General features: G+C 39.8%; 1 protein-coding gene and 1 long non-coding RNA gene across 2 annotated transcripts in view; one reads left to right on the top strand and one right to left on the bottom strand.

Annotated features, from left to right (window-relative positions):
• LOC123377162 overlaps positions 1 to 13,076 on the top strand; it is a 49,700-nt gene extending 36,624 nt beyond the window's left edge. Inside the window, exon 3 of the long non-coding RNA XR_006582116.1 lies at positions 12,694 to 13,076. This is a non-coding gene — a long non-coding RNA (uncharacterized LOC123377162). The remainder of the gene's footprint in view (positions 1 to 12,693) is intronic.
• HTATSF1 (HIV-1 Tat specific factor 1) lies at positions 3,200 to 19,674 on the bottom strand. Its single transcript, XM_045029680.1, has 9 exons — positions 19,348 to 19,674; positions 16,753 to 16,951; positions 16,359 to 16,406; positions 14,273 to 14,427; positions 13,070 to 13,233; positions 11,898 to 11,997; positions 7,832 to 7,921; positions 7,082 to 7,219; positions 3,200 to 6,598 (listed from the first exon to the last, which is right to left on the bottom strand). Exons 1-9 carry the CDS (start codon positions 19,528 to 19,530, stop codon positions 6,317 to 6,319), a joined length of 1,359 nt encoding a protein of 452 aa, XP_044885615.1. The 5' UTR covers positions 19,531 to 19,674; the 3' UTR covers positions 3,200 to 6,316.
• Between the last annotated feature and the right edge of the window lie 3,570 nt (positions 19,675 to 23,244).

The following is a 23,244-nucleotide window of genomic DNA, read 5'->3' as shown; positions in this document are numbered from 1 at the left end:
ACATAAGAACTGCCATACTGAGTCAGGCCAAAGGTCCATCTAGCACAGTATCCTGTCTTCCAACAGTGGCCAGTGCAGGTGCCCCAGAGGGAATGAACAGGTAATCATCAAGTGATCCATCCCATTGTCCATTCCCACCTTCTGGTTGTATAAAGTTCATTTGCTCTTTGAGAGCCAAGGTGTGTAGCTAGCAAGTCCCAGGGAATCCGAATGGTTAGAGTTGCTGCAGATGACAAGGCTCTGCGCTGGTTCTCCAACAGTGTCTTATGGAAAAACTTTGTCCTCTGTTCCCTGCTGCCCAGAGATCCAGAACTGCCTGGAAAAAAATTTCTCCTTTTTCTCACTGTTTTTCCAAGCAGCATACAAACAGCTCAAAGTCTCACCCTTTTCCAAATACATGTGGAGAAGTTACTGTAAGAGTATTGATACCACAACAGGATTCTCTTACCTTATTTTTACTACCTTCAATTGAGCCACACTGGGAGACTATCCACACGCTGAACAGTCATGCTGTGGTATGCAGTGGCGTCTGTGATCCTTTCCCAGCATGGACGTGTGAGTTTTGCAGAAGAATCCAGGGAGTGTGCATGAACTCCCTAGCTGCTTTCTACCCCTCTAGCTGTGACTGAACTAGGCGTTTCCTTCAGCTTGTTACTAAGAATGCATGAAATGCACTCCGACAAGTCAACCAGGTTAGGTTGTTTCAGGAATGAGGAAAATAGGCTTTTAAAAATAGGATTTTGTTGACTGTGTACATAATCAAGGAGACAATATCTACATTGAAGAACAGTTCCTAGTAATAAAAAAATAAAGTGGCAAAGAACCACTGGCTACATGACCAGGGTCAAAAATGTTACCTTCCTACAAAAGGTCAGACATACCTGAAGTCACTTATATAGATTGTATTCAACATTGAAGAGGAAAGGTTGCTTAGATGCCACTCCCAGATGCCTTATTTTCCATTTTCCCTTTCTCCTACCCAACCTTACATCCCTCTGCTTTCTGGTCCCACTGAAGTGATGGCTATAGCCATGTATGTGGGTACAACAAAAAGCATCTGTTCAACAGAATACAAGAGTTAGGTTGCTTGCTTGCTTAACTTAACTTTCTCTGTCCTAAACACTTTCTACCCTGTCATCTTGATGCAAGTTACCCAGCAGAAGCTGCAATTCTGGGTAGAATTAAGTTTGGTTTTAGTCTGCCTATCCATTTTCAGAAACTTTTATAGCACAAGAGAGAAAAAATAGAATGTACAGATTGTAAAGTAACCTTACCAGAGATACAAAGTCTGGCTCTAAAATATCAGTGTATATGTACACATGCATTAAAATTCCTGTTCAACCACAATTTATAAATATTAATTCATGCTACCTTAACAAAAAAAACTTACAAAACAAATCAAATGAGGAATTAGCCTAAAAACACTGATCAGAGAAGCAAAGACTGGCTCGTTTATTAAAAAGGTAGTATAAAACACAACCCCTTTAAGAAACAAAAAAAAAAATTCAAGACAAATCAAGAGCTTCGATTCTGTCACAGGGCTAGAAATTATAAGTATGAAGGAATATTTTTTTAAAAAGTACTTTTCAGAATGAGAATTTTAAATGGTAAATTCAATTTCGCTCTAACGGAAAAGCCAATTAGAAAAACTCAATTTATTGAAAGACTTAATCTTACAATATTACAACAGTAATATTACATAATGGGTCAGTGCAAAAATTATAATACTAGCTGTGAAAGCCATTTTTTATTTCTATAACCATATTTGATAGCACTTTCAGAATACCTTAATACCAAAAACGTCAAGCCCTGCATAATCCAGCACACTCACACCAATTTAACACAACTTCCTTAATATACAAAATTTAATTTGTCATACTACAGCGTATTTTCTCAAATTCAGAAAAAAATAAAACTGATTGAGTCCAATGAAAAATCTAAAGCGGTGTGATATCTTAGAAAGACTTTAGCCAGGTTGTAATATAGAGTTTAAGATGTGGATACTGATTCACTGTACTATTCAAAGGTCAGTGTAGCTTTATGAAGCATCTAATACCTGTACACTTTAGTGAACTGGGACTAAATATTCAACAAAATTAAATAGTTTAGCCTTGTGAATGAAATCTGGGACAAGTTTTTAGGTCAAAATGCACTGCATTTAATACATTAATTATTTTAAGCAAATTGCAATCCCTGTACAAAATGAAACATATTAAGGATTGAAATTCAGTTGAGTTGAGTATATCCAGCTGTATTTTTAAAGTGAAAGTCAGCAGGAGCAACAAACATTTTGATGCAAAATGAAACTAAATTATCCCTACACCTCCTCTCTTCAGACACGTACATGCAAATGTGAAAAACACTTAAATCTGCTCCTTTGCGGCTTTTTTCCCCTTTTCCAGTCTGATTTTTGCATAGTACTTAATTGGTTTAGTTTTACCACCTCTTATGCACATAAGCATCTATGAATCATTAGACTATTATTCAATTATAAAATGACAGATCAGTATGATTTGGCCATTCAATACTAATCTATTCATTATTTTGAACTTGGCAATATTATCCACACTTTATATAAGTGCACACTATTTAATAATTCCCCCCTTTGTATTTAAATTCTTTTAAATACACTCAGTGCTTTGCCACTATCTAAATCTACGAGCAAGATCTTCAGAAAGCAGGTCTTTGAATTTGAGCTACATTGATTACTGACAAATCATTCCAATTTACTGCTAGACCAGAAACAGTTGGTCTTTTCATAAGACACTATAATATATATATTTTAAAACAGGGCAGGGGGGGAAGAACTTCTTGAAATGTTCACTTCTGACAAGACCTGTTTTCTCTGCTAACTGTAACAACTTCATAAAGGTATCCAGGCAGAAACAGCACAGATCAGATTAGGAAAACGTCTTTCAAAAGCTAAGGTTTAAAGTAGGGTCTGAAAGCAAGCAGTATATTGACAGCACTTTGGAATGAAACATAAGGAAAACTAGAAACCCATATTGAATCCTGATCTTGCCATCTTTACTGAATTGAGGGGATCACGGACTCAATCCTATAAAACTGTACTCACAAGAGCAGTCTACTTCAGTGGGACTGGTTATGTGAGTTTTGTAAGTCTCAGGCCATGTGACAAGACTCAAGTTTTCTGCTACTTTTGGACTGTACCCATGTAAAACTATTTTGGGGGTAGATATTGAATTTCAGAAGTTTATTACTACAGTCACTTGGCATAAAAACACTTGCTAGACATCTAAAAAAATGATTAAACAATAATACATTCACAAGTTCTGCTCGTCTGCAGATCAGAGTTAAGAATTCCACACTATCCACTAATTTATTGTACTGTAATATTAGAATTCATAATCATGTGCTTCAAATTCATGTTTTGTGATCAAGTGATTCACTATAACCAGATGGCAAACTGTAATTTCCCCTATAAGCTAATGAATTATGAAAACTTTCATAATTACTGTATATAATAAAAAGGGAAATGCATTTTAACTTAAAACCACTATTTATATAAACACCCCACTGGAAACAGTCATTTGTCTCACTATTTGTTTTCCAATCATTATCACAATTCTTGTATAGTTCATGGATAAGCAGCTGCTTTTAAAAAAATATTTTCCCTATTTTACTGTCAAAGCATAAAAGGAAGGTGAAGAGAGGTGTACCAACTTCAATGTTAAGATCTCATTGTAGACCGTTGTTTGGCTAGAAGCGGAAACAAATGGTTCAGAATTTCAGGCAGTGTCATCAAAATCATTTTTATATTCTTAGGAATTATTTCAAAATGCCAGCAAAGTAGTTTTGTTTTGTTTAGTTTTTGTTGTTGCTTTGTTTCCAGTCTGAAATAAGGAAAATTTAAAACTTACCCCACTCAAATTTCAGTAGGTAGGCAAGCCAATCAAATTTTAAATCAACTGAGAGGGAAGTTACTGTACATACATCAATTCCTTAGTTTTACATGGGTTTTTAAGCATACTGTTAAATAGTCAATACTAAATTATATTTGATTTGACACTAACTGATAAGGCATTGTAGTACTGTAAAATATTCATTTAAGCATTCTCTACAGCAACTTCAATTCCCCTTTTTAATTGGTACATTGAACTGCCCAGAATGTTTTATATAATTAATTAGGACCTCTAGAAATCTAACAAAGCATGCTAGCTTGACAGGTCCAAAGCCTAGAGTTTGGGAGCTAGAACAGAGAAGCACTGAAAACAATGCCCATGGTATTAAGCTGCATGTTGCACACACAAGCTTTAAGTATTCATGTTTGTAATCATGACAATGGTTAAGTACATACTGTACCAGCAGAAACATTTTGTTTAGAACTATATGGGCTAGAGATAATTTGAATTTGACACTATCCATAATTATATGCTAGCCAATATAGAATCCCTAAACAAATCAGAAGCACTTATTTTGCTACGGTTTATAATTCATGATGTGCTCAAAGATGGGAAAAGAATCTACTGAGATAGTGAGAATTTAATGGTTTCCTCTCAAGGGCATAATCAACTTTAAAAAAATCACCAAAGGGTGTTTTATTTAAAATTAAATTGTCACACTAGTTTATAATTAAAGTATCCATCAATTTAATATAATCAGGAGTTACAAGTCTGATAATCTTAACTACTATTCTGTTATCTAGGTTGCTCATAAGGAAATAAGACGCAACCACAATGGCAAGTATTATTTTATACGAACTTATTGCCATAACCTACATAAACACACTGATTACCAAAAAAACCCTAGCTACAGTGTAGTTTTTCAAACAATTTCAAAAAAAATCAAAGATAAGTACAATACAAATTAAAGACAACCAAGGTCCTTTATCAAAATTGAGTGCTTCAAGTTGGAAGCACTAGCACTAACAACCATAATCTTTCACAACCCACTATCTTTTTTTTTTTTTTCCCCAAAAGAATCAACAATTCCAGTTGGAAGTTTAAAAGGTATCCTCAAATGAACAAATAATCCAGAGCTAGTTCCAAATCTTAAACAGATATGCTGAGGAACTAGGGCCAATATTTTTAAAGAGGGTGCCTAAAGTAATGTTGTTCAAAAGTGCTCAGCATCCAAGCTGATCCACTGAGGTCACTTTTGAACGTCAGACTATTTTACACATCTAATTAAGGTGGCTAACTTTAGGCATTGTTTTGAAAATCTTTGCCTAATTGAACAAAAATGTTTAAGTCAATTTAATGGCTAGTAAAACAAGAAAATATAAATATAAAAGGGCAGCTAATTTTTGAAAAATGTGTTCCCCAATATTCATAGTGTGTGAGACAACCTTGGGATTAAAGGTTAAAATCTTTTAAACGTTATGAAGTCTTTGGTGGAAGGGGCCCCTCAGGCTGTGAACTAACCCAAAAGCATCTATCTCAAAAAAGAATATGGTACATACTGACCCCCACCCTACCAAAGAGAGAAAAAGCATTTCTTAGATTTAAGGCAAAAGAACCCCAAAAGCCCTGTATTCAATGTATAATTTTTGCATGCTTTCAGCATTGGAAATACTTCATTCTACCATCTGAATTTAAATGGAAGATTAGAGGTCAGCTTTATTTACATAGTGTTCCAGTGTTGAAGAGCTTAGGGGTGCTAATCTCCTCTAAATACTCACAACTTGTTTACATCAATGGAAGATTCAAGGAGCAGATGAGACCCCCTCTATACTGAACATTCTGATTTTAAAATATCTTCTCACATATCTGTGGCTCCGTGTAGGCTATGGCAAGAATTTTCAGTTTTGTAGACTGACCAACAATTTCATGCTCCATGATCTGCTATCATGGAGGGTGAATGTATTGGGCCTTTCTGCAACAACTGTTCTGTAAAACTGTCGAAAGTGCTCAAGCCAGTTACTTTAATAGGAAGATACCAAGTTCCAAAAGTGTAGGGAAACTAAAGCAAACATTAAAATCAACTTTAATATCTTTGTATGTTACTAAAATGTTTTTAGATTCTGTGTAATTGTTCAAACTCTGGAGTTTCACATACACTTCACATTTATATAATTTAAACACTGACAAGCAAATATATATGACATAAGAAGCCTGGTCAGTTCTGCTGTGCTCTTGGCAACTTGAGATATTTTGCTTGAACAATAGCCAATTAATATGAACTTTTTTAGATCTTCATTAACTACTGCTTTTAATAAAAAATTTCAAAGCACAAGCTGATGACATCAAATATGCATATAAACACATGAACACTGTCTGTAGTCACCCTGAAGCACAGGATAAGAGAAATCCAAACATCACCCTAAAAAGCATGCTTTCATAAAATATTAGAGATGTTATGTATCTGTTTCATCATCACTGCCTGCAAGGCTGCTGTCTGTTGATGCAGTGCCATCTTCATTAATGCCTTCACCATTATCCTCTCTCTTATGAGCTTCAGCATTCACATCACCTTTAGATGTGCCATTATCTTTTGAAGGCTGATCTTCTGGCAGTTTCACACTACTCGCTGCAGAATTTGAAGCAGCTGCAATTTTCTGTTTCTCTGCCTCAGACTCTCCTAAAAATGACCCCCACAGCTTGAGCCTTTCCTCTCTTTCTCTTGAGGTCTCTTCCACCTGTGTATAAATAAACCTTAATTAAAATTACTACAGAAATCCAACCTTTTCACTTAGTGTAAAAAAAATTAGTAGTTTACACTTGGTAAAACTATGCAACAGCTACTTTATTATAATCAGCATTGACTGCATTAATACCATGAGGTTTCACTTGAGTCAGGGCCCATTGTGCTAGTTGTTAATGTTTGTACAGCAATGAATAACTGAACAATTTATCTTCAGTGTACAATTAAGATAATTGGGGCCTTTGAAAATTGGATTAAATACAATTTTTAATAGAGCAAAAAATAGGCCTGCTACAATCCCAAATAACTAGCATCTGCGGCTAAGCCAAGCTTAATATTTGTTCTTTGAAAAGAACATTTAAATTCCTAATTTTATTTAAATTTAAAATTTTGTTTCTTCTATTTTTAAAATTAAATTGATTCATAGTTAAAGAATTTTTAGTTAAAAAAACAAAACCAAAAAACAGTTAAGGATTACCTGATAATCTGTTGTACCATCCCATGTTTCAGCACTTAGCTGACGACCACCAAACCACCTTCCATTGAGAGCTTGTATGCACAGATCAGCTTCCTCTGGTTCTTTAAATGAAACAGACGCCACACCATCTGGGTGTCGCTGTAAGAAAAAGACAAAACCCTATGATATACATCTCTAAACAGGAATTAAATTTTGTTCCAAAGATTTTTACTCTGCCCTTGTAAGAGATCAGGTACCGTTTTATATGCAGACATGTACAAGCTTGTTCATGTGCATATACTTTTAAAATACGTATCCTTCCATTCTTTTCAGATTTTGAAGCAGCACCATCTTTAGTACTTCACAATTATGGTTTTCAGCTTTAGGTTTTAAACAAAGCTACTTCAAATCTTTTTGTACACAGTCCAGTGTTTTTTTTAAAAAAAAAAAAAGTTGAATTTAGCTATTTGCATGCTTTTCAACTTCTAATGAATCTGTCCCCAAATCTGTTGGAGAAGCTGAATATTGCATCTAGACATAGGGTGAGCTGGAATATGCAGACATGCAGTTTAACTTCACTTTTGTTAAAATGGGAAGAAATTCTGAATTAAATTCAAGAACTGAAAATTTGAAAAATGAAATTAAGATTGCATGAAAAACAAATTTTAGAGAACCAGAAATCTTATATTTTAAAGGAGCATGAACATCTTGTATATTTGCTTTGAGAAGGTACAGTAATTATGACCATGCAACATAATAGAAAATACCTACATCAAATAAGAGAACCTTCTTTACTTCTCCAAACTTTTCACATTCTGTCCGTAGGTCTTCCCTAATCTCATTCAGTACTAAAGGATCTTCCTGTAAAGAAATACATAAATAGATGGATTTGTTGTAAAAATAAGCTTTTTAAACAAAAAATAAAGCTGAAAATTCCCTTAAATGTGTGTAAGCTGCAGACTAGAATTTACACTCTAAGGTCCTACAGTTTAAAGGATTAATAGTGGCAATGTATTATACAGGAAAAACACTGGGTACTTTCCCTTATATAGTATGTTGCAAAATAATGACAATCCAAAATATTAAGAAATAAGCAGAGATTTGGAGCAATCAAATTTTTGAATTGCTCCGCTCCAGCTCTGGGCAAAAAACTACTGGTCTGTGCTCCAGCACCAGCCTCCACTCCAGAGCCCTGGAAATAAGCATGAAGCTTTGTTCCAAACATAAGAAACAGTTTAAGTGACCACTCACAGTACTAGCAGAAGTCTACCTCTAGGAATCAAATACTGCATTCTTTTCCAGACACCACCTCCCGAGAAAGTTTTATGAAATAGAGGAAGTTCAGAGAACAACAAAAGTGACCAGGGAGGCACTGAAGGGCTTTAATGTGACCAGACATACTCACTTTTGAGATTATTTTGGTATTCAAGCCAGTCTACACATCTCTGGTTTTACTAAAATTGGGATGACATCTCAATCCCAAGGACTTCTGACTGTCCTTTTCCATTCCCAGTGTACTGCTCTATGTGCTTTAAAAAGGAGCATTGTCAGGTCCTGCCTCTCAGTTACTGCTCAGCTCAGACTAAATGTGTGGTGGAAGCATAAATCTACAAGCAATTAGAAAGAAACCCTCTGAGGAATGAGTGAGATTTAGTATTGTGAAATGGGATAATATCGTGGAATAAAAGCAAATTTAGTATTGGTATCAGGGAAACTTCTTGATTGAAATAGGATACAATAAAAGCCCCATTGATTGGAACACCTAAAGCTACTTAAAAATACATTTCTAGAAATCTATTTTCTAGAAAATAGTGAAATTATTCAAGAAACCACTCTTATCAGGCAGCCTCCTATTCTTAAGAGACCATGTCAAACTATCCCCAAATGAAGCATACACATCCTATTGTGGCCAAACCCCAGCAATATGAAGAATACGTATTACCTTCCTAATGCATGGTGCAATGTCTCTGAATATGCCCAAAACTATTAGAAAGACAAGGTGGGTGAGGTAATATCTTCTATTGGATCAACTTCTGTTGCCGAAAGAGACAAGCTTTCGAGCTTACCTATAGCCTGGGACCAATACAGCTACCAGTGCAAACAAAACTACTCCAGCCACTATGAACTATACTACTAAACAGATCACATGGCAAACTCAGACCTAATTTGTGCACTTGCAGCATTCCTTTTCACATTATTTCTCAAATTTTGGACTGCTTTTTTCCCAAACCAAATCTCACTTTCTAATTTTCTGCTCTTTCCTACACTCAGTGTTTTCTACTAGTATTTGCAATGTCTCCTACTTTAATATCATTTTTGAGCTTCATTAATATTGTTTACTCCCTCTTCCAAATCAAGATGTTTAATTAGATTACATTTGCCTCCAATCCCTTTGGCATTCCATTAGATCTTTCCATCAATATGCACTGCTGTTTATCACTGTCCTTTGTGTATGGTCTTTCAGGCCTTGTCTTCACAGCTAAAGAGGTGAGATTTTTACCACAAGATAACTTGCAAATTAGTTCTCAGGGTGTAAACACAACGATGACTTTGCACTTTAGTTTTACTGCAAGGTAAACTAGGTGAGGTCAACATAGTGGTATAGTACTGACCTCACCTAGTTTACCACAAATGATAGTTACTGAGAGGCTAAAAAAGCACCACCTAGCAGTGAAGACAGGGCCTCAGCCAGTTTTGAATCCATGTGATGTTTTTTCAACCAAGCCATTTTGATTTAAGAGTATAAGAATCTATCTAAGTTTACTAAACTGCAAACATTAAATCTCCCTATTTCCCTTCATCCACTGAATCAAGTGATATTACGTGTTAGAACTTAAAATCCTCAGTACTTTAAGGGATTCATGCTAGCAGCCAAATCAACATTACTGGCATGTGTTCTTTTGGACAACTTATTTTTTGTAGGTGTAATTTTCTTTATTTTACTGGGGAAAAGGGAAAATCCACTTTCCTTCTGCCTCCCACTCAGTTGCCAATGGCAACCAAAAAAACAGCATGCTGTTGTCAAGATCACAACAGGGAGAGTCAAGACTGCTTTCAGTCCAATGCCACAGTTTAGTTTTAATTATTTTTTTACCTCAAACTACTGGAGGAAATGTAATACCACTACGGTATTTGTGGAATGGGTTCTCCATGGTACACAGGGATAGTTTTGGAATTTGGCATGCAAACAAATCTAATTTTGAATCCTAAACTAAAATTAGTCTAGTTCAGTGAGATTTTTAAAATACAGGTCTTAAATACATGGTGCTCCTTATTAAAGGGATATAAAGTACTGTAGTAATGGACAAAATGTATTTTGAAAACTGGAGCACATACCTCTAGCTTTCCAGAGTTCACTGGAGATAGCCATAAATTTGTTTGGCATTTCAGGAGACAATTTCTGAACTAAAACATTCTCACCTTTCTCCAATCTGCCAAGTTCCTACAGCCTTTGTTTTAGCAGAGCAATTACTACCATTAGACTAATCCTGCCCAAGCCTGAAGGTTGAGAGAATTTATCAGCATGTATAAATGTGTGTGTCTTCATACCATAAATTCACAGATAGCATAGCTTATGGAAAAGAAAAAGTGAAGAAAAGTTTTATTTTTCATGAATGTGGGTTGAACTAAGGCCTTTTCCACATGATAGTTTTGTCAGCAAAAAGGCAGCTTTTGTCAGCAAAACAGTGGAGGTGTACACGCTACAGTGCTCTTCAAAATAAAACCGCATCAAGAAGAGATGCAGAGCTTTTGGCAGCAAAGTTAGATTGACAAAACATCAGTGTAGACACTGCTTTCATTGTAACTGGTCTCCAGGAGGTATCCCACAATGCCCACTGAGACTGCTCTGCTTGCTGTTTTGAACTCTGGTGCCCTGCATCCAGCCGCACATGCGTGCGGCCCTTCCCCTTGCAAAACTCCAGGAAGTTCTGAAACTGCTCAGCATGGAGAGCTCACATAGCTACTATCCAGCTGAGCAGGCCAGCTCTCAGCAGCAAACACAGTGCCTGGATACAGGGGAGGGAGTGGATCTCCTTGGTTTGTGGGAAGAGGCAGCTGTGAGAGTATTCTGAGGGAATCACAGAATCAAAACATTAATGTGGAATCCTGCTCTCCCCAGCACTAGGACCACAGCAGCAGGCAGGCAGGGCCAGCTGCTGCTTGCAGGGGGGAGACAGCTGTGCAGAGCCTAGGAGGGCAGCAAGGGCTGATGGCAGGGTGTCCTGTGTCCCCTGCTGGTGGTGGGGGGAGACGCACCAGCTGGTGCCACAACCACCTCCAGCAACCAGGAGCAACAATTGCAGGGCAAGTCCTGCTTAGCTCCAACAGCCCTGGGATGGAGCATGCTCAGCGCAGATGGTATCTTCAGAGTATTTGCTACCAAAATAACAAGTTTCTATTGAGCATGTGCAAAGTGTAAATTTTCATATTTTAACTTGGCCATATTTTGGAGAATTTCCATGGGGATGGCAAATGGCATCTATGATAGCAGCGAGACACACACAGCCAAATTTCAAGCCCCTGCTACAAACCATGGAGGCACTTGAGCTTCTCAAGGAAGATGCTAAGGTTTTAAAAACAAAAACAAAAAAACTACACATGGGCAAGGCAATATTTTCCCTAGCTTTGTTCTTGGAAGTAGATGAGCCATATTAGCTGAAATTTTCAAAAACATTCAGGCTGAGGCAGACACTTGGCATGGAAGATTTTTGCCTGAAAAGTTAACATTTGGCAATGTTATAAGCAACTGAAAACAGGGTCTTATAATTGGTAAATGATGGACGATGACGACTATTGCCAGCACTACCAGCTTCACCTATTATTTAGTTTTTCCTACCTCAAAATCCTTTGGGTGGAACATGTTCCTGATGATGATAACACGCTCATGTCGCTTTCGAACTGTACCATCTTTCTTCTCAGGCCTCCAATCCAACTGTCTAATGAAATGAAGCAATAGTAAGACATTATTGCACCTTTCTTCAGGTTCTACAAGTATTTGTTGAAAAAAAAATCATTAATTTAACATACAGATTTCAGTAGTGATAGCTACTTTGGTTCTAAAGAATTATTTAAATGTTCTAGAAAATAGAATAGAAAGGTGATCAGCAAGTTAATCACTGTCCTCGAGCAAAACAGCTTCAAATACCATAAACATGCACAAGAATGTCATAATACAGAGACAAGCCAAATTTAACTTCAGCAATCAGTGAACATTCAGAAATATTCTGTAGGCTGCAGCTGAACATGGGATAAGAAAAGTAGGCAGAGACACATAACTGGGCTATTAAGTACCTTGAACGATTTAGGACAAAATATCTGAAGTCACCTAATGTTACAGTTCAGACTAGGACTCACTTAAAAGAAACGTTAACAGAATACCAGCTTTAAAGTACAACAAACATCTAAAGATTCCCAAAAAGGTAATTCACCTCCACATAAGAAATTTTTTAAAATAAAAACATTTGAATGCTGAAGGCAGATATCCCTGTATAAACAGGCAAAAATAGAAAGCAGTGTACTTATTCATTTACTAATTGGAACTTCATGCTAACTGCTCTAGAATTGTACATGTAATGCAATTATTAAATTTAACAGTAACATACTGAAAGCTAAAAAGTCCTGTCTCCTTACAGGATCAACGTTAATCACAAGAGATTAAAGTGACTCTACAGGGTTCGGTAGATTGAATAACTCAGGAAGAGAAACTTCCATCACGTTTGAAAAAAACAAAACCACACACCAACACTTTCTGCCTATCAGCTGTAACACTCCGTCCGGAAGAAAGTAATGGAAGTCTTTGATTTTCTATGGACTCCAACCAAACATGACAATCCAAGGGACTTTCAAGATGCCAGCATTTAACTTATACTCCTCACCCCACCCCAATGAAATAACTCTAAACCTAATCTTTGATCTTTCATGGTTGGTATAACATTGAATAAATGACTATGAAAAACTGTTTTAGCTAAGACATTTAGAAAAAACATTTTACTGAAAGAAGTTACAAACTTTTGTTGTTGAGACAGCCTCTTCTTGTAGTCTTTGCATTTCTTCTTCTTTTTGCTTGCATCATACTCCCCCTTTAGTTGAAACTTTGCTACTTCAACATGCAATTTGTAGCCTCTAATCTCATCCTCATCCAGAAGTCTCAATGCAAGCTCAACTGATTCTCGCTATTTGAAGATAAATCAAATTATAGTAAGCCTTAAAACAAGCATCAATGAGAAGGTTTTGATTAAAAAATTAAAAATGAATTCCTCTACAACCAAACAAATCTTGAACTGGTTTACAAAAATTAATGTTAAAAAAGGGGCTACGCTTTTAGTATTGCTTGACTCTGGCCCAAAACCACATTTCACCAGTGTACTTAAGAGACTCACCCCCCCCTCCCCCACAACTGCAGTTCACCAAATCACTACTTCTCTTCATTCCAATTGTTTCTAAAAACTGAACTATGACAGTTCCAGTGAGCTATTATAATTATAGGGAAGAATTTAAAAAAAGAGAAAATTTTCAAAAAGACCTAAGTTCCACTTTCAAAAGTGATAGACTCAGGAGCTTAAGCCTCCTTGAAAGATCCTCATGGTTAAATACCTCAGTGTTTTGCAGCCTGCGTTCTGAAAATACAAATCGTTAACAGAATTCAGAAAAACTATCTTGCCAATACTATGGCCATAATGCTGTGATGCAGCTTTTCTGAATTCTGCCCCCGTGTATTAATTATTTAATATTTGTAGTGCATAGGATCCCGCTGTGGAAGACACTGTACAAACATAACAAAAGATGGTCCCTAACCCAAAGAGCTTGCAATTAAGTAAAATGAGTGAAAACAGGTGCATACAATGGACTGTGAGAGAAGGTAGATTGTGAACAACTCTATGATCAGTTGTCATCTTAAGGCATCAAAATGCCCACTCAGAGCCCTCTATCAGCAACATCTAATAAAAACCAACAGTGGTTGGTAAGTGTCAGGAAAAGTGTCAGAAAAGTGTTGTAGCCAAGCTGGTCCCAGGATATTAGAGAGAGAAGGTGAGTGAGGTAGTATCTTTTATTTGACTAACTTCTGTTGGTGAAAGAGAGAAGCTTTTGAGCTAGAGAGAGCTCTCCATGTCGGAGAAAAGTTGCAGACTTTCATATCTGACAATAAAGAATTACTTTGTCATGAAGCACAGCCAACAAAAAAAAAAAAATTACACTGAGTACAACACTGACCTTGAGATAACAACAGAGGCCATCTCCTTTAAGATTTCCTTGCTTGTCTTTATAAAGTTTAATTTTATGTTCTTCTGTCTGAGGATCTCGCATAATGATACCACACTTTGACATAACTTGTATAAACTCATCCTTTGTAATGTCTGGAGGCAAACCTGCAAAGTAAATTCAACCATATAAATCTAGAATGTATTTATATAGTGAATTCCAAATCCACTTTTTCCACCACCACCAAGAGGAAACAAGAATGAATCAGTCATAAAATGAAAAATACCTGTCAGTGCAATGTTCTGGGTGAGATTTTACATGCACAAAAATAAATTTATTTTTGTTAACTAATTTAGTTTTGAGAATGTTTTATTTCCTGTTAATTGAATGTTTAGTAATCTTTTTGCTTTTTAAGCAAGTGAATTGTGGAAAGGTTATGGTTTCTGTAGTAACCATTAATTACATCCACAGATCAGAAAACTCAGAAAAGTCTCTGTTGCATTAAGTGTTTTTGGACTTAGTTTCCTTAATATCCCAAAACAATGACATAGCAAACACATTAACCTATGTGCATATAAATATATTAACCTAGGGGTTGGCAACCTTTCAGAAGTGGGGTGCCAAGTCTTCATTTATTCGCTCTGATTTAAGGTTCCGCGTGCCAGTAATACATTAACGTTTTTAGAAGGTCTCTTTCTATAAGTCTATAATATATAACTAAACTATTGTTGTATGTAAAGTAAATAAGGTTTTTAAAATGTTTAAGAAGCTTCACTGAAAATTAAATTAAAATGCAGAGCCCCCCAGATTGGTGGCCAGGACCCGGGCAGTGTGAGTGCCATTGAAAATCAGCTTGCGTGCTACCTTCGGCACCCATGCCATAGGTTGCCTACCCCTGTATTAACCAATGCACAGTTTTTTTTCATGGTGCACACATTTAAGTATCTACACTTTAACTGGGACAGAAAGTTAGACACTGCATAGCCAGCACATAGGAATTTTTCATAATTTAAAAATATTTCAAATGCTGTTTTTCTTCTGCTCAAATAACTCATTTGTTTAAAAAATTCAAACTTTGGTATGTACAAAGTCTTAAATGAAGGCATGTTGTACTAAATTAGAAAAAATGGTAAGAATGACCTGAGTTAGCCAAGCCTAGAGAAGGGAGAGTTCCATGTTTTTCTTGTACTATTGTAACTCAAAAAACAGGCAGTTTTCAAACAAATTCATCTTGGGCTAAGAACAAGCATGAGAAGGTGCAAAAGATACAATATTTGTGAAACTACATTATATTGCTGTAAAATTGCCTTCCCTTCCCCTATTTATTCTGTTTTTTGCCTCCACTGGCTAAGAGGGGTGAAAACATTCTCTTGCCCTAGTCTAGACCAGGGGTTCTCAACCTTTTTCTTTCTGGGCCCCCCACCCCCAACATACTATACAAACTCCACAGCCCAGCTGTGCCAGTTTTAGGGAGCAGCAGGCAGGGCCATTGCCTGGGGCCCTATGCCACAGGGGCCCCCGCAAAGCTGCACTGCTCAGACTTTGGCTTCAGCCCCGGGTGGCAGGGTCAGGGCCCCGGGCTTCATCCCCATGCAGTGGGACTTCGGCTTTCTGCTGAGGACCCCAGTGAGCCTAATGCTGGCCCTAATTGGCAGACGTCCTGAAACCTGCTCACAGCCCTCTAGTGACCCCCCGGTTGAGAACTACTGGTCTAGATCAATGATTCATGAGCTGTGTCCATGTACCACCGCAACCTATGGAGCACTTGCTGGTGGTTCTTGGAGTACTGGCTGGCCACACAGGGCTCTCTCCCCTGGTTTCAGCCAGCTAAATTGTATTTAAACAGATAAATTTATTCAACACTTTCTTAGTACTACTTTTCCATCTCAGCAACTGCTGTAGTTGTCACAGGGATGTTATACAATCATAAAGGTGAGCATAAGTACGCCGTGCAATTATGAAGGTGAGAAGAGGGAGTCAATCAGTGAGACAATGTCCTAAAATGAGATCCACACTATTAAGTGTTCTGGAGCAGACTTATTTATATAAATTGCTTAACACACCTTTGGCACTATATTTAAAAAAAGTGATGACTTACCCGTCACATACACATTTGTGTTTTTGTCTTCTTCAACATGAAACCATCCTAAAAACAGAATAATAATTGTAAAAGTTGTGCTAAACCCCTAGAAATACAACAGTATTTTAAACATTAAGCTCTTATTTATCAGTTTCACCAACTAAATTTCCAAGACGCTTCCACTTAACCCTAGAGAGCTCAGAACACTATTAGTAACTTGATTATATTTCACATTAGAAATATAGGTTTTTAGAACCTAGTAAGTGCTATGCAATTTCAGAAGTGTTTCAAGAATTTTCAGAACAGATGCCTGAGCATCTCTACTGTGCATAATACTAATGCACAATTACATTTGCTCATTTTTTCTTAAATATTGTACATTTTCCAGCTTATGCAAAATGGAGACCCTTACCTGCATCAAGTTTTCTTTTTTCTCCTTTTTGTTTAGAATCTGTTTGTTGGGGTGCTTTTTTATTTGTCGACTGCTGTGCTCCTGCTGTCCTAGAATCCACAGCTGGCTTACTTTCAGTCTTTGAAGCAGAGGAACTGTCTAAACTATCTGTAGGGAAGCCATAGTTAGCATGATATGTTGCCAGGAAGTCTTCAGTCACCTAGAAAAGGAATGTTAGATATTAATCTATAATAGAGTTCAAAGATAAACCCCAGGGAACAATTACAAGTTTACTGGTGGCGAATTTCTGAAGATAACTACTGAAACAGTAATCCAGATGCCTTCACTTACAGAGGAAAATATAAAGGCTCAAATGGACACTGCAGTTGAAAATTTACAAATGCCAGATATTAGTAAAGCCATACTGAGAAGTCTGCACACGCTATTCAGTAACATTTTTCTATATTGCAGACGAACTTAAACACATTTCATTAGTGTCCCCTTTTTTCAAGGGGAAACTTTTAATACTTTCACTTACCAAGTTAGATTTGTCTGAGGCAGAAAGAAACCCATAATGTAATACTAAGAACAGAACTCAATTGCTCTCAACCATGAGCAAGGAGAAGTGACATTGACAGGCAGCCAAGAACCAAAACACTGACTATTAAATTGACTGACACTTGTGGACCTCTGTCTTCTTGAAGAAAGATTTTCAAACAAGATTGATTGATGTTAATAGATATTGCCTATACTAAGATTTACACTATGCACTAATGCACGATTAAGTCAAAGATAATAATCTTTGGCTCAGATTATTACCTGAATGTTAGCCGTTTCCCTCCCAACCAAGCCTCCCTGTAGAGTGAGTGTATGAGCAGTGTCTAAATTTGTCTTTCACACAAAAATTTACTATATTAAATTAGATGCAAAACTTACAATATCTTATTTGTTGCTAGATAAATTTTAGTACAAGGTTTTTACAAATCATTTGCAGAACTGTATAGTTGTAACAGGACAAGAAAATATACTAGTTGAAGTTTAGTTTGACATTTTAGTGTCACAACCTCTCATTGTTTAAACCAACTTTTCCACTGTCAGTATAGTCAAGTTTTCAGATAGCCTCTTCAAAGATGAGAACTCAGCTTTGTAAGAAAAGGTTAGGTTTTCCTGAACTAACCTATATGCTAGGAGTTTCATCTGTGTTCAAAAATACAAGAGCGAGATAGTAGGGATTCTGAATAACTCCATGCTTGCATAACCGATAACTAATTAAATCACTACAGCCTACTTGAACTTTTATATAGATTATTTGGGTCTCAACATAAAGGTTTTGTTTGGAAAACACTTATCTTAACAAGGACATGCCCATGGCAAAGAAAGAGATGCAGAATTGTCAATTTTCAGAGTAGCAGCAGTGTCAGTCTGTATCCACAAAAAGAACAGGAGTACTTGTGGCACCTTAGAGACTAACAAATTTATTTGAGCATAAGCTTTCGAGTCATCAGGTTCATTTAGGGGAAGCACAAACCATGAGCAAAAGAATACTGGAAGATATACTTATCTCTTAAGAAATCAAAAAACTTAAAACGATTAGGTATGATCCACACACAAAAAAAAAATGGGGAAGCATACCAGACTTCAGACACAGACCTACGGTTACATCATGGCTAAGGAGAAAACCCCATATGCAGTGCTCTATGAAAGGGTGTGAAGTTGCTTGCAAATGACTGACCCACCATACAATCCCCTATCCCTAATGTCTGCATCTGTACAGCAGCAGAAATTCTGATCCAGTGTGAATTCAGCCAGTCACCTGAGCCACTCTCATAACTGGGTTGCACAGGGATTAACAACTCCTGTATTTAATTAGCTCTTAATGCTATCAAACCCCAGGGCTGTGAGTTCAATCCTTGAGGGGGCCACTTAGGGACTTAGTGATCTGGGGCAAAATCAGTACTTGGTCCTGCTAGTGAAGGCAGGGGGCTGGACGCAATGACCTTTCAGGGTCCCTTTCAGTTCTATGAGATCGGTGTATCTCCATATATTATCTTCCCACAGCTCTTTGGGAAGGCTTATCCCACAGTATATAATAAATATGTATTACTCCAGAAATTTCTGAAACTTGTAAAAACACTGCTGCAGACTGAGGCTGAAACAAACATCATCTGCAAAGGCAGCCTTCAAGGAAGCCCTAAGAACTATCAGAGCCTTTTGCCGCCGCCCCCTCGCCCCCTATTAGTTATCACCCAGATACCAAAGCACCCTTCATGTTACACCAGGCAGCACCGCGGGAAGAGCAAGCCGGGCCCCAGTCATGCTGAGACGCCTGGGGGCGGGGGGAGACTGTCAATTAAACACGAGCTTGCAATGAGATACAGCAGCTGAAGAAGGCGGCCAATGCTTGCTCGTGCTGCAAAGGCATCAGCCCCCCTCCGCCGTGACACGCCAGCCCCTGCGGGGCTCCGCTGTGCCTGCCCCTGCGCTCGGCCCGGAGCCCCGCTCCTGGGCGGCATTAGCCAGCGGGAAAGGCTGAGGGGACCCGGGGCACCTGCTGCCCGCGCGCCCCGCCCCACCCCCGGGAGGCCCTGGCCAGCGCGAGCCGCCGCCCCGCCTCACCTTCGGGAACCAGGCCTTCTTCTCCCGGTCCCACTCGTAGGCCGTCCCGTCCGCCGGGTCCACGTAGGTGAAGGGGTCGGGCTCGCCCTCGCCGCTGCGGCGGGCCTCGAACAGCTGCTGGAGCCGCAGCTGCTGGTAGAACTCCTCGTTCCCGTCCGAGCCGCCGCCGCCGCCGCCGCTCATCGTGCACGCGGGGCTCGGCACCGCCCCCTCCCCCCGCAGCGCCGAAGCCTCGCGAGCAACGAGCCCCTGCCTCCCCTCAGGGAGGCAGCCGCTACCCACCGAGTCCCGTTTATTTGCCGCCCGGCCCGGGTCTCAATGCGCAAGAGCGGAAGTGACCTCTCTGCCGCCAGCCTGCCCCACCCCGGAAGAGAAGGGCTGGGAGGAACCATTCTGAGAGAGTGTAGGTGGGTATGGGTGGAGGGAATGGACGTGCCCAACGGGCAAGGGCTGGGCCGGCACGTGGTCAGCTGCGGGCCAATGGGAGGCACAGAGAGAGCGCTAGCCCCTTCCGGGGAGTAGGCAGGCCGTGGCTGCTTTTCCCGCCCGGGGCGGGGCCTAGCGCTGTGGTTCCTCCAGGGCGGGGCCTGGGACGGTTCCAAATGGGTCCCAGACCAGTTCAGGGCCTAGGCCAACATGTATTTCCTCAGGGAGCCCCCCCGCCCCCCCAGCCGGGCCCCTTTCCCAGCCACCCGCCCGCCCAGGCGTGACCCAGTGCAGGAGGCTGTGGTGCTGCTTGGGTCACGAGGGAGGGCGGCCAGGCCAGGCCAGGCCAGACCCCGGCAGCCCGGTGACCTCCTGCACTGGGCAGCGAGGCCTGGAGCAGGGAGCCGGCCCGGCCCTGCGGGACAGGCTGCTGCGCTGGGGCAAAGGGTGGGGGGGGATGAGCTGTCCAGCCCCTTCGCTCCCCAGGGCTTCCCTGTCGGGCGGGAGCAGGGCAGAGGGCGTGAAGGGGTAATGGTGGGGCGCAAAGCAAGGCAAAGTGCAGCTGGTGGGTTGCCTTAATAAACGACATGGGAGCCACTGACCTGGTGTCCTGCTCCATTCAACTTTGTACCTGCTCAGGGCAGGCAAACCCTTCCTCGCACACCGGAGGTCCCTTGCACAGTCCGTCCTGCTCCTCTGGCCCTTGTTGTTCTGCATGGGGTCAGCTCACCAGAGTCTGCCCTGCCACAGGGACCCTCCGCAGCCTATTTCCTTTGTCAGTCTCGGGCCCCATTGCTGCAGTTTATGTCCTAATCCCTTGTGGGCCATCATCTTGGCCTGGCTGTGCTGTCACATATGCCCCCCTCAGGCATGCCTAGTGGCGATATCTTGATGTTCTTGAGATGCCATTGTGCTGCTGTCATTGCTGTTGTGCCATGATGCAAACTGTTTATCTTGTCCACTGTGCACTTTGGCAGCACAATTTGCAAAGTTTTTCTGAATGATAGCAGCAGCACGCTGCCCTGTTAGTGATTCCTCAGCAGGAATCTCTCCAATCATGCAATAGAAGCATATGCTGTTGGGCAATAGACTTGTGCAGCAGGTTTAGCTCAAAGGATGCCAGCTAGTCCCATCAAAATCAAGACTAGCCTTCACATGTCTCTCATTCACACCTGCCTGATGTTCATTTCAAAGGATAGCAGAGGCCATCTCACTTCTCACCAAGGTAAGAAAGACAGTGTCATTTTATCAGTCTTCATTTATACTCTTAATATGGAAATGTGTTTTGTGTCTGCTGTCACATTTATGCAGAAAATGGCAATGCATCCTGATTAGGTCTTCAGTATATCTGGTATCAAGTATCAGGGGGTAGCCATGTCAGTCTGTATCCACAAAAACAACAACGAGTCCAGTAGCAACTTAAAGACTAACAGATTTATTTGGGCATAAGATTTCGTGGAGATGCATGGAGTGAAAGTTACAGATGCAGGCATTATATAATGACACATGAAGAGAAGGGAGGTACCTCACAAGTGGAGAACCAGTGCTGACAGGGCCAATTCGATCAAGGTGGATGTAGTCCACTCCCAGTAACAGATGAGGAGGTGTCAATTCAGCAGAACTAAAATTCATTTGCAAATTTAACACCATTAATTTGGGCTTGAATAGGGACTGGGAGTGGCTGGCTCATTGCAAAAGCAGCTTTGCCTCTCCTGGAATTGACACCTCCGTATCTGTTATTGGGAGTGTGCAGCCCCCGATCAGAAGGGAGCGAGACATACCTCTCCACCCAAGAGAGGTGACAGCTGGGAGCCAGAAGTCTAAAAGTAGGTGTCCTTGCTGGACCATGGAGGGGGAATACAGGTGCAGTTGCCCTAAACTATGACCAAATCATCTAGTGATTTTCAGAAGATGATCAGACTTTTTGAGTTGCAAGTATGTTTATTTGCAAAAGAATATGAATAGAAAACTTTCTTTTTATGTGCATTATAGAAAGCATATTATGTAGACTTTTTTGTTATATGAATTTTGGCTTAGGACTACAAATTTGAAGTATTTATACAACTTATTTGAACTCTTTTTCTAAATAAAAACTTAGTTGAACAAATCCATACAGATTGGCAACTGTTGATTGCTGCAGTTGCAAAACAAACTTTTTACCCTACAGTGGGAAGGATATGCAGTCTAGAAGCTTTTTGGAAATCAATATTCTAGGAATAAATATATCTTTACTGTCATATACACTGGAATGGTAGTAAAATCAAAGTAAAGCTCTGAGGAGAGACAGAGATCAGTTAACAGACTGTCATATAAGAATGCTACTGCTATAAATATAGACTTTAAGTAATCTCTGGCTGGTATACAGAGAACATCCAATGTGTAGTTAGTGACATCATCTTCCATCTTTCACGAATTTTCTTTTGGCACAGCTATGATAATAGTGGTCCAAAGATAGTTTGTAAGTGATTGTAAAAACAGACAGCTTGAGAGGCATTTGAGTTACTTTTGTTTCAAAGCTCCAAAGATTAACATCAATTTTTTAATTAACCTAAATTTTATTTTCATATCTTTGAATAAAAACATCAACGCATGTGCCAGGAAAAGCAGTTTCTATGGAGCAGTGGTTCCCAAACTTGTTCTACCGCTTGTACAGGGAAAGCCCCTGGTGGGCCGGGCCGGTTTGTTTACCTGCAGCGTCCGCAGGTTTGGCCAATCGCAGCTCCCACTGGCTACAGTTCGCTGCGCCAGGCCAATGGGTGCTGCTGGAAGAGGCAGCCAGTACGTCCCTCGGCCCACGCCGCTTCCAGCAGCTCCCATTGGCCTGGAGCAGCGAACTGCGGCCACTGGGAGCCGCGATCGGTCGAACCTGTGGACTCGGCCCGCCAGGGGCTTTCCCTGCACAAACGGCAGAACAAGTTTGGGAACCACTGCCATGGAGTGTTTTAATCCAGGAAGCTCAGCATAGCCTAAATTAGAGGGTTGAAGGAAGAACTATAATGATCCAGTTAAGGGAATTTGACATCTGCTGATCCAGATTATGACTTCAATTAAACTGGTGAAAGTGAAGAGTAACTGAGATCAGATTATTGTAAGCATTTACAAAAACTGATTCTGATGTTTGTTTGAAGGCAGAGGGGAAACAACATCAATACTAAGTAATGTCTCTGAATGCTGTAAAGAGAATACAGCTTACATTTTATATTGCTTTGATTGTTTTGTCAGATCTGTGTGCAACAGTTTCCTGCATCTGTATCTTTGGCAAATATAGTAAGTATTTAACTCATATTTATGGAGGACTGGAGGACTTGGAAAGTGGTAATGGGTTAATAGAGCTTTCCACCTCAGGGCAGAGTAGGAGACCATCCCAGATCATTGAGTCTGATTCTCAGAGGGGCTGGGCAATATACATTGCTGGTACTCAGCATTTCGTAAAGTCAGGCACTACATGTCCAAAAGATACCATCATGTGCC

This window comes from Mauremys mutica, chromosome 9 (assembly GCF_020497125.1).
Source record: "Mauremys mutica isolate MM-2020 ecotype Southern chromosome 9, ASM2049712v1, whole genome shotgun sequence".
NCBI classification, from domain to species: domain Eukaryota; kingdom Metazoa; phylum Chordata; order Testudines; family Geoemydidae; genus Mauremys; species Mauremys mutica.
Note: the sequence above shows the minus strand (reverse complement) of the source record. Positions and strands in the feature narration are given on the sequence as shown.